The 15,852-nt window shown below is 39.9% G+C and overlaps 1 protein-coding gene across 4 annotated transcripts in view; it reads right to left on the bottom strand.

Annotated features, from left to right (window-relative positions):
• The window catches only part of ACSS3 (acyl-CoA synthetase short chain family member 3), a 160,714-nt gene that overhangs the window by 119,530 nt on the left and 25,332 nt on the right, over window positions 1–15,852 (bottom strand). For all 4 annotated transcript variants that reach the window (XM_039235553.1, XM_039235555.1, XM_039235552.1 and 1 more), the window contains exon 2: window positions 4,683–4,827. In XM_039235553.1, the coding sequence (XP_039091484.1) occupies window positions 4,683–4,814 (132 nt within the window). In that variant the 5' untranslated portion in view covers window positions 4,815–4,827. The remainder of the gene's footprint in view (window positions 1–4,682; window positions 4,828–15,852) is intronic.

Below are 15,852 nucleotides of genomic sequence, written 5' to 3'. Positions count from 1 at the left end.
GTAATGCAGCAGGGCAGGAGTGTGCAGTGCAACAGAGCTGGGGTGTATAATGCAGTGTGGCAGGCGTGTGCAGTGCAGTGGGGCAGGAGTGTGCAGTGTAGTGGAGCTGGAGTGTGTAATGCAGTATGGGAGGTGTGTGCAGTGAAGTAGGGTGGGGGTGTGCAGTGTAGCGCAGCTGGGGTGTGTAATGCAGTTTGGCTGGGGTGTGCAGCACAGCGGAGCAGGGGTATGCAGTGCAGTGGGGCTGGGGTGTGCAGTGTAGTGGGACCAGGGTGTGCAATGCAAGGAGGCAGGGGTGTGTAATGCAGTGTGGCGGGGGTGTACAGTGAAGTGGGGCGGGGGTATGCAGTGTAGTGGGCTGTGATGTGTAATGCAGTGCGGTGGGGTTGTGCAGTGCAGTGGATCAGGGGTGTGCAGTGCAGTGGGGCTGTGGAGTAGGTCCCCGGAGCTGATCATGCAGAACCACAGGTCACGTCAGGGTGCAGCTTTTTTTCCCCCCACGCTCTCAGAATTAAGCACAAATCTGTAGCGTGGCACTCAGTGTTCTCCAAAGTCTGGCTCACTGGAGCGCTATCTCCCTAACTGCTTATGCTTGTACTTTCTCCCAAAGCCATTGCCCGATGTGCTAGGTTCTCCCTGCCCTGAATATCTCTGGGTGTGCTATTTCTTCTGTCTGCGGGATGCTCCTTCCCACCACTTCCCTTCTCACTTTTGGTGGTCTGGGCTAATTTTAGGCATTGACTCTTCCAGAAAGTCTTTCTATGCTGTATTAACAAGTGGCTAAGCTGCAGGTTTTCCCATTTGTTTCCACAGAATATACTACTACCCTCAAACCCTTGGTCATGTTTACGTGGGTTTCTTAGCTCCTTGAAGTTAGGGAATGGGCGCATTTACCTTGTATCCCTTGTTCCTAACAGGGTTTGGCATACAATATCAATATTTGTTGAATGAATGAATAATGGATCTTGAACAATGTTCAAAATCACTGTACAAAAATCTTAATAAAAGGTTGTATAAATTATCAGATCCACATAAAAGGTGACAGTTTGGGAGAAGCTCTACTTCTGAATCATTCTGTAAAATCTTCAAATCTTTCATGTCACTGAAACAATTTAGTCTAACATTTGTCCATCCACTAATTAAATAAGAAGCGCCAACTAACTTAATCAAGGTTTACATCGCCAGAAACTCCCAGCAGAAATGAGATGGGGGAGATTTAATGGGGGAGATTTAAAAAAGTAAAGTACAAAGCCACTTCTCTTTGTTTGTTCTCCATGGAATTACCATTAAATCATTCTTCCTCTGTCTTCTCTACTTAATAAAATAAAGGCCACAGGGAACCAGGAACAGGTAATCAAAGTCGAGCACAATGCCTCCCTCTTTCCTAACACTTCTTCCTTTAGTACATTAGAGAAGAAAAGCCTGGGGAATCAGAAGCTGTCAGCAGGTGAGAGAAACAGGCCTTTTAAGTACTTTGATGTCAGGCTAAACTGAAACCAATGAACCAGTACAAACCTCAAAAGGATCTAAGAGTCCAGACTCCATATTAGAAAACCAAAATGGGTTAGCAGAAATGCTTCTAAGCAAAATGTGTATTTATTATACACACTTATATAATTGACTTAAAAAAAAGCAAATTAGCAAAATATTTAATTCTTCTTACTTTATGTTTCCTTAAAGCCTTCTCTTTGTTTTTTAAAAAAATTTTAATGTTTTTATTTACTTTTGAGAGAAGGAAGAGAGACAGTGCACAAGCAGGGAAGGGGCAGAGAGAGAGGGAGACACAGAATCGGAAGCAAGCTCCAGGCTCTGAGCTGTCAGCACAAGGCTGGGATAGAACTCATAAACTGAGATCACTGAACTGAAGTTGGATGCTTAGCCAACTAAAGTATTAGGCAACTCAGGCACCCCTAAGGCTTTCTCTTTGACTCTGATGTCTGGTTTTCTATCAAATTCAATGTTGGTATAAATAATATTGTGTAATACATAAATAAGCTTCCTAATCTGTATACTAATTAAGATTCACCAGTGTCTTAGGCCTTAAATTAATAAATGAAACTGTGACAATATGCCCAAATCATAGAAATAAGTTTATAATCATAGGCAAATCCTGATCTAAAAGCTGAAAATGCAAACCTACAATAAAACAGAGTATAACAGGTTGGTTGTCAGGAAATTTACATTGTGTCTTCTTATAAAACATGACCTCAGATGAGTAACAATGTCATTTGCTAATGGAGTTCTTTCTCTCTTCAGGCCCAGTATGAACTCTGCCTCTTTATAATTCATTCTGAAAACAGAGTTCCCACTTAGAGACCAGTACAAAGTACCCAACAGTATCTTTGGGGCATTATTTTGTTTTGTTCTGTCTTGGGCTGCCTAGCATTTGAACTTCCTACTTATTAGATTGGAATTCCTGCTATGAAATCAAAAAAGGAAAAGACACCTCTTCCTCCACTGCCTGGTGCTTTAGGCATATAACCTAAAACTGGCCAACTAGGTGTTCCTACTATGGCAGTCGAGGAGATTAATTCCAGTAAGCAAGACTAGTTAGCAGACAATTTGTGGGTTCTCCTTAAAATTTCACCACTGCCCCTTCTCTCTTGGGGTGTGCTATTTTTTCTGAACCTGGTTTTTCAGTCTTCCCTTTCCGTGAATTCCTCTGATGTTTAAATGAGCTGAAGCTGGCATTTGTTAATACAACCAGGCTGATACCCAACCTGAGCAAAACTGGCTCAAATTTTCTCTCTTCACTGTTTGCAACAACTCAGGATTGAGACATTGGATTGTCCCAGTTGCCTTTTTTGAAATCTTTTGGAAGTCTAAACAGGAATATTGTTGATATGAAAGGATATCATTTCAGAGAGTCAAGGAAAGTTGACCAGATTTTCTAAAAATGAAGTACAAACCCTAAATAGTTTAAAAAATCAAAAGAAGAGAATGAATGTGCTTCCAAAAGCCCTGAGGTAAAAGCAAATGCTTCCAAACTCTACTATGACACATTTTGCTCAATCAGTAGTTCTCAACTAGTAACCATTTTGTCATCCAGGGGACATTTGGCAAAATTTGGAGACATTTTGATCATCAAAGCTGCTGGAGGGGTACACTGACATCTAATGGTTAAAGACCAAGAATGTTGCTAAACATGTTACAATGTACATACACACCAGCACCCCACAGCAAAGAATTCTCTGCTTTAAAAATGTCAGTAGTGTCAAGGTTGTGAAATGCTGCCCTTTAAGTCATATATAAATAAATGTCCTACAGAGTTAGAATACGTGTTTCGTAGGCCACAATATCCAAATACTTTTATAATTACTTGTGAAACCTCATTTCCACCCTAATGTTAAAAGGAAATCTTATGGGGCACCTGGGTAGCTTAGCCAGTTGAGCGTCCGACTTCAGCTCAGGTCATGATCTCAGAGTTCCTGAGTTCAAACCCCATGTTGGACTCTATGCTGACAGCTTGGAGCCTGGAACCTGCTTCATATTCTGTGTCTCCCTCCCTGTCTCTCTCTCTCTGCCACTCTCCTGCTTGTGCATGCGTGCTCTCTCCCTTTCTCTCTCTCTCAAAACAAGGAAGGAAGGAAGGAAGGAAGGAAGGAAGGAAGGAAGGAAGGAAGGAAGGAAGGAGGGAGGGAGGGAGGGAGGGAGGGAGGGAGGGAGGGAGGGAGGGAGGAAAGGAAAGAAAGAAAGAAAGAAGGAAAGAAAGAGTCTCATAACTCATCTCTCAGTATTGTAATTCACCCAAGAAGTAAACAGATGGGAAAGAACAAGAAAAAAGAGCAAAGAAGGGAAAGTCACAGGACGTAAAAAGACCTGTAAAGGGCCAGGTGTCCCTAAGGGCATGCCAGGATCCCCAGGGTGAAGAAGAGTTGTGTTCATGACAAAGAATATCTAAAATAAAGCTTGGAGAAATGCTGTGATCAGATTTCAAATGTCTTCTACATCACAGGAGCCTAGATTATACTAAGTGACAGTAAATTTTTTTAATGTTTATATATTTATTTTGAGAGAGAGAGAGAGAGAATGAGCGGGGGAGGAGCACAGGGAGGGAGGGAGAGGGAGAAGCACAAGCAGACTCCCCTCTGTCAGCGCAGAACCCAACATGGGACTCGATCCCGCCCACCCTGAGACCATGACCTGAACTGAAATCAAGAGTTGGACACTTAACAGACTGAGCCACCCAGGTGCCCCTAAGTAATAGTACTTTTTAATGAAAACATTTTTAACTAGCTGTTCTTCAGGGAGAAAACTCTGGTGTCACACCAGGTGGTGATCCAACATGAGTGGAGGCTGGTGACCGGGAAGTCGGGGAGGCAGCTGCACTCATACAAGAGCTGAAAAGGCACTGGGCTAACATGATTGCAACATCCATGAGAGCAGAGGCCAGGAGAGGATCTGAACATATTCTCAGAGGCTTGCTCCCCTCTCCCTGCAAAATGAGTATTCTCCAGTACTGTAACATATATATGGGCTATAACTCTATCCATATAACATAAGGGATAAAAACTAACTACATTAGTTAACATACCTCTATTGTTTCCAGTGTGCATCAAAACAAAACCAAAGTCACCTATGTCAATGAATTAAAGTGAATTAAAGTTTAAACAATATAAATGTGTTTTATTTCAGTAATTTCTATATGATTTCCAAATAACATATAAAGTGTCTGATATTACCTGCTCCAGAACTTCTTTGTAGGTAATAGTTGCTTTAGTATCTGTAACAGGACTGTCATAGATGATAGCAATCTTATCTCCTTGACCATTTTCAATATGACGATCGATGGCATTGTAACAGATGTTAAGCATTCCTTCCACAAACCTGAAAATTTGGAAGGTAAAGTTTAACAATTCTTTCCAAAATATACTGTTGCTTAATAGGTTCTATATTTCTAGTTTGGCAGCACTGCCCTTAAATTAGTGTTTCCCCATACATGCGATGTCAGGTGATGATATCTGGTAAGTAGATATTTAAGATGGTACAGAAGTCACATCTTTGTTTTAATAAATACATATTTACCTTTATGTGCACTAGAAAAAAATACCTCACACTTTAAGGTGACAACTCTGTGGATTCTATTGCTTAGGAGAAATGACAGTATAGAACACCAAAGTGATCTACGTGAAATGGATGAAATGAATTGTATATAAGTGCAGCACATGAAATGAATTGTATATAAGTGCAGCACAGCCCATGCCAGGATTAGGCTGAGAGAACAAATGGCAGGCATTTCATACTTTTCTTTTTTTTTAATTTTTAAAAATGTTTTATTTATTTCTGAGAGAGAGACAGCGTGAGCAGAGGCGGGTCAGAGAGAGAGACACAGAATCTGAAACAGGCTCCAGGCTCTGAGCTAGCTGTCAGCACAGAGCTACGCAGGGCTTGAACCCACAAACCATGAGATCATGACCTGAGCCGAAGTTGGACGCTTAACTGACTGAGCCACCCAGGCGCCCCTGCAATTTTGTGCTCTTCATCTCCTAGTTTATCAATGCCTTCCTCTGAGAACACAGACATCATGTAGATGGATGGAGATACTTTTTGGAAAAATATAGCTCATTTTTTTCAAAACGAAAAAGCTTTGGATTTGCCCCTTCTCTAGGAAGAAGGGATTAAACTAAAGCGTACAAGGGCAGCAATGGTCTATTTGTCCCAACATCAGACTGGTAAATACTATAACAATGCAAAATAACAAGAAAAAACATTGAAGCAAGAAGAAAATGTCTTGTCACATAGGCGACTATCACCTTCAGGTTTTCACCCAGGAAGCCCTGTGTGAAATGAGGCAGTGAGTTAAAAGCAGCTATAGATACAGTGGCAGCATTAAGAGATAACACAGAGAGAACGCAACAGGAAGGGGGTTCATTTACTGAGGGTCAAATGACCTTATACACACCAAAACCCCGAATATGACTACCTGGCGGCACAGCACAAGGAGCAGTTAATGTAAAGATTCTGAATCACCAAGAGTGAGAGATTTGACGTCTCTTCCCCTTGCCCTACCTCCACCAGTGGAGAATACTCTCCTTGAATGGGGCTCATCCATGTGACTGTACTTTGGCCAAACTGCTGACCTAAGTCAAGCAGAGGCCTGAGGGCGCCTGTGCACCCGGGCTTGCCTCGGGGTGTGTGTTACTGCTGCCTCCTCAGCCTGGTACTCAAAGCAAATATTTGCAGGTGGAGTAGAGTCCAAAAGCAGCGAACCTAGCCCGGTCAGGTACATGTCTAGGAGCAACGTTTCCAGCCATGCCTGTCCTAGAGCATCTGACCCCATGACAACCTAGAAAAACACGGAAATAACTGTCAAATATGTTATGATTTGGGCATTTTTTATGAGGACATGATATGCAGCATAACTGTGGCTCAAATTAGCTAATATACCAAGAAAAAAAAATAGGTGGTTGGCTCAATGTTTTGTATCAGAAATAAGGAAAGATGTTTTATGGAATTTTCTCACAAGAATATTTATTTGTGTTTTTTTGTTTTTGTTTTTGTTTTTGTTTCTGAAAAGGACACGTTTCAGACACATGGAATATTGGCTTACCGGAATATTTCTTGATGTTGTTATTATTCTTTTCTTTATAATCTACAACTTCTACTCTGCCACTCTTTGTGCTCAATACTTAATTACACTCATGACATTGCACAATAAAGGGGCCCCCTCAATACTAAAGATTGATGAAGGGGTGCCTAGGTGGCTCAATCGGTTAAGCCTCCAACATCAGGTCAGGTCATGCTCTCCCGGTTCATGGGTTTGAGCCCCGCATCGGGCTCTGTGCTGACAGCTCAGAGCCTGGAGACTGTTTCAGAGTCTGTGTCTCCCTCTCTCTCTGACCCTCCCCTACTCACGCTTTCTCTCTCTCTCAGAAATAAATAAAACATTAAAAAAAAAGATTGATGAAGCTGTCACTTTATCATTTGCTGACTATTCTCCTACCTCTTATTCTTTCTCAGTATCTTTTCATAACTCTACTTCCTCTGCCAGATCTTTGACAGTGATCCCTAAGGTTCCAAATCTATCCCTTGTTTCACTCTGCACATACTCCTTTGATGATCTTTATACTCATATGGCTTTAACTTCCATCCTTAGCTCCAGCCCTGACCTCCTTTCTGAGCTCCATACCCTTATAGCCAACAGTCTGCTGGACATTGAAGGGGGTTCAGAATGAACCTCCCCAAAACATACTACTTTGGAATGTAGGTTATATTGGGCAGAAACAATCAAGGACCAAGGCTCAGGAAGTCCTTAAACCTCACCGCTCAATTGTCTCTAAGAATTTAGATACAAGGCCAAGTCCAGGGAAAGAGCTATCACTGAAGAAAGAGTATGGGGCTGGGCACAGTAGGCTGGGGTGGAGTGGGGAGGAGGGGGGACTTGGCAAGGCCTACCAGTTCAAATTCCTCTCTATCCCATGGTCTCCACATGGCATGGCAAACGTTCGTTTACCAAACATGAGCCCTTCCCATCTTCCTGCGAATTGTCTTCCTTCCCTTTGAAGCTCTAGGCCCCTATCCACTTCTCCTAAGCTCAGAATGGCTTATAAGCCTCAACTTTCTGACTCTCTTCGAATCTCTCATGTCCGTGTGAGGCTCCCATATATCTGAAATTAATTTTTCTCCTGTTAATTCCATTTTATGTCAATTTAATTCATAGATCAGCCAAAAGAACCAAGGAGGATAAAGGATTTCCTCCCCAACAACATAGCCCCATCCTAATGCAAACCCTCCCCTTCTCCCGTTTTCCATATTTTGAGGAACCACCTTGCACCCAACGGCATGAATGAGAAACCCCACAATCTATTCGATGCCTCATTTTCTACATTCAGTTGGGCATATGTTACATTACTTTAGTCTCTGTAAATGTTCAGTTCTCTCATTCACAACTTGGGTTAGAATTACTGCCTCCTAATTACTCCTCCGGCCCCAGGCCTTACCTTCTCCTCTCAAGACACCTCTCTATGCTATTAGTAACGTTTTTCCTCAGTAAGTCAAACTGAGGGAGAGCAGTTTCATATGATTTCACTTACATGCAGAATCTAAAAAGCAAAACAAATGAAAAAAGAAACAAACAAAAAGGAGAGTCAGACCTATAAAGACAGAACAAACTGATGGTTGCCAGAGGGAAGGAAGTGGGGGGCGGGGTGAAAGGGAGTGGGAGATACAGGCTTCCAGTTATGTAATGAAGAAGTCACAAAGATGAAAAGCCCAGCGCAGGGAATATAGGTGATGATACAATAACATTTTACAATGACAGAAGGTAGCTACTCATGTGATGAGCATAGCATAATGTATAGAGAAATTGAATCACTATGTCATATACCTGAAACTAATGTAAATTGTGTGTCAACAATATTCAAAATTTTTTTAAAAAGCTTTTAAAAAATGTTTTTCCTCAACGTAAATGTTCTCATACCAAATAGTGCTCAAAATCATTTACTACTGTTGCAGGAAGTTCTGAATAAAAACAATGTATCTTTAGATGGCATGCAAAGCCCATTCATCTCAGCTTTATTTCTCCTCCTCCAACTTCCCACACTCCAGCTCTAATGAATTACAAAATCTGCATTTTCTGAATCCGGTCAGCTGCTCTTTCTGTGACTGTCCTCCACTTCTACCGCCACCCTCCCCTAAGCAGTTTCAAAGTCTTATGCACACATCTCTACCATAGTACTTATCACATTGCATCACCAGTTGGTCTACTTACTGATTTATTTCCCTCATGGTACTGTAATCTACCTTACAGCAGACACAATGTCTTATCCTCCTTATAGTCTTAGTGATGGGAGGGCATGGGGCAAGCTGAGGGCAAAACACAGGCTAGCAGCCTCCCTCCACAAGTGGACTGTGTGTGATATTCCTCAGACACTCCTGGCTACTCAAGAACAAAGGGAAGGGGTTAAAATGCTTGCCATGTTAATGTGGGAAACTAAGGCAAATGAAAAATTAAGTTCCCTTACTGCCTACAGCCCACTGACAAGTCCTTGAAACTGGCAGAGTGACCTCCCTCTAGGAGCTCAGCTGCCTGGATGATGACCCTTTGTAGGGGCAAAAGAGAATCTTGGTTTAACATTATCCCAAGCTCAAGGATCCTATAAATTGACTTCCTTTCTCAGCTGCCCCAAGACATATACTTGGCAATCATACTCCAAGATTACGGCCCCCCGATATACATCTGAAGGGCCTCGTGACTGAGGTTTTATTAAACAGTAAAAAATGGCATCTCCCTAGAACAGCTAGTCCCTCAAAGTCCTGGAAACCTTGCTTCCAAAATTCCTTAGAGACTTACTCTATCCCTGACCCCCTCCCAACTTGAAGGTATAGAATAAGTTACCCATCACAACCTCAGTACAACTCTTCTGCCCCCGGGTCCTATCCCTGTGCTCTAATAAAATCACTTTTTGCACTGAAGTCTTCTTCAGGAATTCTTTCTTGGCCATTCGTTCCAGACCACCCCACCATCACCCTGAAACTTCATCACTAGAATCTACTATAGTAGCTCTTATGCATTAGGCATATAATATATATTTGATAAATGAATGAATAAAAATATTAGTAGATGTTCAAGAAACATTGGATTTAGGATCCAGCTAGAATAGTCAGGGTGGTTTTTATTAACTCATTTTAAAGTTGGGAGAACAGAGACTTAAAAAGAGTAATTCCCAGGACATTAGGCAAGAATTCGAGAATGCCATACTTGTAATCCAAATCTTTAGACATCTAGACACGCACCATTATTCACATCATATTCATTCATTTATTTATAAATATTTTCTATTGCCAAGTTCCGGACTCTTTCCTCTGTAGTCTCCATTCTGTTACTGAGCCAATGCAGAGAAGTTTTATTTTGGTAATTGTATTTTTCCGTTCTAAAATTTCCACTCTGTTCTTCTTTATATCTTTAATTTCTTTGCTGAGGCTTTCTATGTCTTTTATTGAGACTTTTTAAAGAAAAGTTTTGTGTATGTTTATAATTATGTGTTGAGGCATTTTTATGATGGCTGCTTTAAAATCCTTATCAAATTGTTTCAATCTGTGTTATCTCAGTGTTGGCGAGGGACTTAAGGTTGTATCCTGGACACCGTGGGCATTTTATTGAGACTCTGAGGCTTATCTAAAGATCCTATTTGAATTCCAGCCTCCTCTAACACTGTGTCAGTGGGGAGAGGGATGCCTCACTGCTACCAGGTATAGGTGTTAGTCCCTCTTCCCCTAATGGCCTCATTTGACACTGGTGGGAGTGAGGGATATCTCATTACTGCTGGTTTAGGGTAAAAGTTCAGGATCATAACACTGTCCTGGCTGAGAGTTCCGCCCGTGGTCTCCACTGACAGTGCCAGGTGGAAGAGCCTCCTGACCGCTCTACCTTAGCCAGAACTGAAGGTCTGAGTCCAAATACAACTTCCTCTGACATTACTTGGAGAGTTGGCAATATTTAAGGCACCTCCTTAGAGCTAGAGTACAAGTCTAGATCCACCAGGTCTTCATGGGTGAGGATGGAATTGGGGTCACAGTTTTTTCTACAGTGTTTGGCTAGGTTAGAATGGTTTCTGTCTAACAATGTTCTCTCTTGTGAGACTGCCTCTTTCCTGTGTGTGTGTGTGTCTGTGTCTGTGTGTCTGTGTCTGTGTGTGTGTTTCTGTTTGAGCTGTTTGCATGATTTTTTGGTTGCTGTTATTGCTGCTGTTGGTTTGGTTTGGTTTGGTTTTTTTGTCCAGAAACAGGTTTTTGTTGGGACTTTTATTTTTTCTGTACCTATTGGTATTTCTGGGTGCTCACTTCCCCAGCACTCAGTCTAGAATATATATGGCAAAAAGTAAACCCAAGGAAGGAACTCATTACCATGCCATTCCTCATGTCTCAAAGTTTCTAGCGGATTTGATTTGTTCTCTCTACCTTTCAGAGTCTTCTTATGTTGGTTTCATATATAATGTCCTAATGGATTTATCTGTATTTAACAGGATGAATAAGGGAAAGTACATTTCTCCATCTTATCCTGAAACCAGAAATGTTTAAATAACATTTATTGATCCCTTACTCTAGGCCAATATTTCAGGTGGATTAGCTCATTTAATCAGAAAACAACCATGCCTTATGAGGTATGTACTATTATAAACCCCATTTTACCTAGGAGGAAACTTATCGGACAGTAACTTGCTCAAGGCAGCCTGATTATAGAACCAAGCCCTTAAATATCAGAAACCACTTCCTTAGTCAATATTTACAGAACTTCAGATTTCTTTTTCAATTATTTGGGAATATGTAGTAGTTTAATATTTAAGCTGCTATACCCTAGGGTTTTCTATTTTAAGGATACCCTTAAAGAAATTTCAAGAATGTTAAGGGTACCCTCTAGGACAGGCAGAAAGGAAATTGAGAAAGAAGGGCCTGCAAGCAGCATTAAGCAAGAACTGTTGTAGGAGATGACAAGTTGGCATGGCTCCAGGAGTGGTAGGAGTTCATGAATATACCACTATAAATCAGCTAAACTTACAGATCTGTTCACTGGGGTTGCCTGGACCAAGTGACCTGCAAGGGGCCTCCCAGCTCAAAGATTTGATTATTCTGCTATGACAAGATTCTGACTTCATTTTAAACCAAATCATTTCAGCAAAGGTCAATTGAATGCCTTCTATGTGCTATTTCTTCATCATCCCTTCTAAATTCATGAGCAGGTTCCGAATGGTTTGTCTCCCCAGATTATTAAAATAACTAATGTCCACCTCTAGAAAACTGAGAAAATATACTTTGAAGTATTTTCTTTTATTTTTTATGTATGTAAATATTTTGCCTCTGTGTTTAAGATTGCATTACCAGCTTTTCCCAAGAGCCTGAAAAATAAAAAATAAAAATTAAAACACCCACACTTTAATATTGGCATCATATTATATTCAATGGCTATTCAATAATAAAGTTAACCCTACATTGTTGCAAATTGCCTTTCATAATAGTATCATTATTTTAAATAATCCTGAAATGATGTTTCTTATAGAGAAATATTAGTTACATTGTTTTTTATTAGATTTGCAGGCAAATGGCATTCCTACAATCAAACACATACATCAAATAATTAAATTCCTTCTGGAAATATTGAATCAATTTATATTACAACCAGCATTCCTGAAATTCCATTTTATCACACTCTTCCAAATACAGATTATTCTCAATCTTCTTCAATTTGGGAATTGAAAAGTAGTTCCAATTTTGGTTTCTCTGATTACTGGTATTAAATATGATATTTTACCAAGTTTTAAAAGCTCTTTATATAGAGCATTGAACTTAAGTCGGACACTGTTACAAATTATTTTCTCAATTTATTCACTAATTTTAATTCATGGCATTTCCAGATATAAAAATATTTGAAATTTGTCAGGGTGCCTGGGTGACTCAGTTGGTTAAGCATCCATCTGACTGTTGATTGCGGCTCATGTCATGATCTCGTGGTTCATGACATCGAACCCCACACCGGGCTCAGTGCTGACAGTGCAGGGCCTGCCTGGAATTATCTCACTCCCTCTCTCATTGCCCTCCCTCCCTCCCTCTCTCTCTCAAAATAAATAAATAAATAAATATTTTTAAAATAGTTGAAATTTGCATGTAGTAAAATACTCATCATTTTCCTTTGCAATTTCTTTCCCTAAGAAAATTCATACTACTCTCTTCTTGTTTCACTTTTGTATTGATCTTTGATATGTGCCAATAAATATTCATATATGTATAAAATCTGTAGGTAATACATGTTATATAGAATATATTATACATATGTATTGTAGGACATCTGTGTGTATACATATTATACACATATACATAATATATGTGTGTGTATACACACATATTTGAAAGTTCTGGCTACACAGAACCTTCAAATCACATAGAGACATCTACACATAGATGTACTATATGACATTTGTGTGTGTGTGTGTGTGTGTGTGTACATGTATATATGTATATATATATAAAGATAGTACAATTATATTTATTTACCCATCGTCAATTTTACAAGCACCAATGTTTGACTAGTGTTTACTCTCCTCATTCTTTTATAATGCTCCATCTTCCCATATGTATTAGGCATACACATTCCCATATATATATCAGAGTCTCTGTCAGGGCTATGTAGTTTCTAGATATAACTATTGGAATGATCTGTCAGTTGAGTCTTGTGAATAGGTCTCTCTTTAAACTCAGTCAGCTTTAAGTTCTGTTGAAGAAAGGAAAGAAAACTTCATATTCCATTCCAACCCATCTCTGCCCTGAATTCCTTCTGCAGAAAATTGAAAGAAATCTGAATGCACCCCACAGCTCACTTGAATAATAGAAAAAAATATAAAACTGAAATTAAGTTGATAGCAGCAGTGGAACCACTAGAAATGGTGTGACCACGAGATCACAGCAGTGGCAAATTTGGAGACTACATGAAGCAAACAGAAGCAGAATGACTACTAAATCCAGAAGTCATGCAAAACAGGGTAGATCTGAGTGTACTACTGATATGGAAAGATTTCCATAACATCTTAGATACCATTAAGTTAGAATAAAAGAAATAAAATAGTGTGTAGAAAAATTATATAACCAAACCATAGAATACATTTATTGGGAACCTATAAATCGCAAGCAGGTAATTAAGAGGCTCACTAAAAGTCTCTCAATACAACTCTGAATTAATTCCAAGATCAGAAGCAGGTAGGAACAAAAAAAACAGGCTGTAAGTGTTTGGACATATAATTAACACATAAGCCACACCTACATACACATCGCACAAACTTTCACCAGCCCAGAGTCTAACTTTCTGAAATAGGGAGGGTTTCTGCACAAATGATCCTCTAGGGGATTTAACACATGTAGAACAAGAACAAGGCTCTATATAATTTCCAGGAGGCCTAGGAACCCTACAAAACATTGCCAGCTGGAAATCCCCTCTTTTCTCTCAAACAATCACACTAAGAAGACCTCAGTAATCAAAATCTACATTTACTGACACATGAACTAATATCCTTACCTGGATTCTGAAATGCACTCCACTCAGCTATCTGAACCTGGACACTTGGATGAGTCTATGTGTATGTGTGTGTATATAGGTGTTCATGTGTGTGTGTATGAACATATATATGAAATAGAGGACAACGTAAAGCTGGGGAAGGCATATTGTCAACATAAATAAAAAGGGGAAAGACAGGGGCATCTGAGTGGGTTCAGTCGGTTAAGTGTCCGACTTCAGCTCAGGTCATGATCTCACGGTTCGTGGGTTCGAGCCCCGCATTGGGCTCTGTGCTGACTGCCGGCTCAGAGCCTGGAGCCTGCTTCAGATTCTGTGTCTCCCTCTCTCTCTGATCCTCCCCTTCTCACACTGTCTCTCTCTCTCTCTCTCTCTCTCAGAAATAAATAAAACATTTAAAAAAAAAACAAGGGGAAAGACATATTTTTAACTTCAGCAATATCTAAAGTTTACCTAAAAATCAGTACCAAAAAAAATTAAAAATCCAGTAGGTAAAGAATCTCAGCACACCATCCATAGAGGGGGAAAAACTGATAACGGTCAATAAATAAAAAAAGAGGATCCTCATCCTCACTGACAATCAGGAAAATGAACATTAAAACAATAATAAGATGTCACTTTCCCCCATTGGACTGATACATAGATATTAACACACAGTACTTTTAACTTAGCCAAAGCAAGTTGCCTGTATGTTTATCTCTGTTGCTTGTATAAGAGCACAAGAAGGTGGGGGAACCTGGATGACTCAGTCGGTTAAGCATCTGACTTGAGCCCAGGTCATGATCTCATGGTTTGTGAGTTCGAGCCCCATGTTGGACTATGCACTGACAGCTCAGAGCCCAGAGCCTGCTTCAGATTCTCTGTCTCCCTCTCTTTCTGCCCCTGCCCTACTCATTCTCTTTTTCTCTCTCTGTCTTTCTCTCAAAAATAAACATTAAAATTTTTTTAAATAAAAAAAAAAAAGCACAAGAAGGAGTCTGCAAAAATGTACAAGAAAGACTAACAGTGGTAAAGTTGGGTAAAAGAAAAATTGAGGAGAAATTTGGAAAGAAATAGCCTATGTTTTTCTGTAATAAATACTTTTGCATGATTTGATTTCTACCAACATGCACTTATGTAGTAAATGGATGATTTAAATATATTTAAATAAAAATATAAATTTTAACAGAAGATTGCTTTGCTCTTGGTTAGACTGTATCATCAACTCCATATCATTATAACTACTACTAATGAAAAAAGTTAATTAAATAAAAACATCTCTTTTTAACTTTTTTTCCTGGTAAAAAGGAACATTTCTTATACTTATGATAACATCTAAACTCAGTTTTAAGAAACTAAAACTTCTGGCATCAAATTTTTGCCTTTTCTTTTTCTCACCAGAATCAACCTCAAGCAGCTATATAGTAATAATAATAATAGCTAGACAAAACCTTCAAATCACATAGAGAGGTCTACTATAAATCTATGTTAATCATTCCTGCTTGCTGCTCACTATGATTTTGTGGCCCGCATTCCAGGCACCTGTAAAACTGCTCTTGAAATGAGGCATGGCCATGAAGGTTGCTGTGGTCCATGACATGGCTACAGAAGTAATGCAAGAAATCTTTAAGATTAGTGTGTGTTTTCCACATTTCCTTCTCTGTGTCACAAGGACCAGTGACATTCTAAATGGTGACAGCACTGTCGACATGTATTTTTTTAAGTTAATGTATTTATTTTGAGAGAGAGAGAGAAAGGGAAAGGGAGGGAGGAGGAAGGGAGGGGCATAGAGGAAGGGAAAGAGGGGACTGGGCTCTGCCAGCACAGAGCCCAATTTGGGGACTGAACTCATGAACCATGAGATCATGACCTGA

This window comes from Hyaena hyaena, unplaced genomic scaffold, assembly GCF_003009895.1.
Source record: "Hyaena hyaena isolate Hyena2069 unplaced genomic scaffold, ASM300989v1 scaffold_99, whole genome shotgun sequence".
Classification (NCBI taxonomy): domain Eukaryota; kingdom Metazoa; phylum Chordata; class Mammalia; order Carnivora; family Hyaenidae; genus Hyaena; species Hyaena hyaena.
The sequence above is the reverse complement of the archived record's forward strand: the minus strand, read 5'-3'. Positions and strand labels throughout refer to the sequence as shown.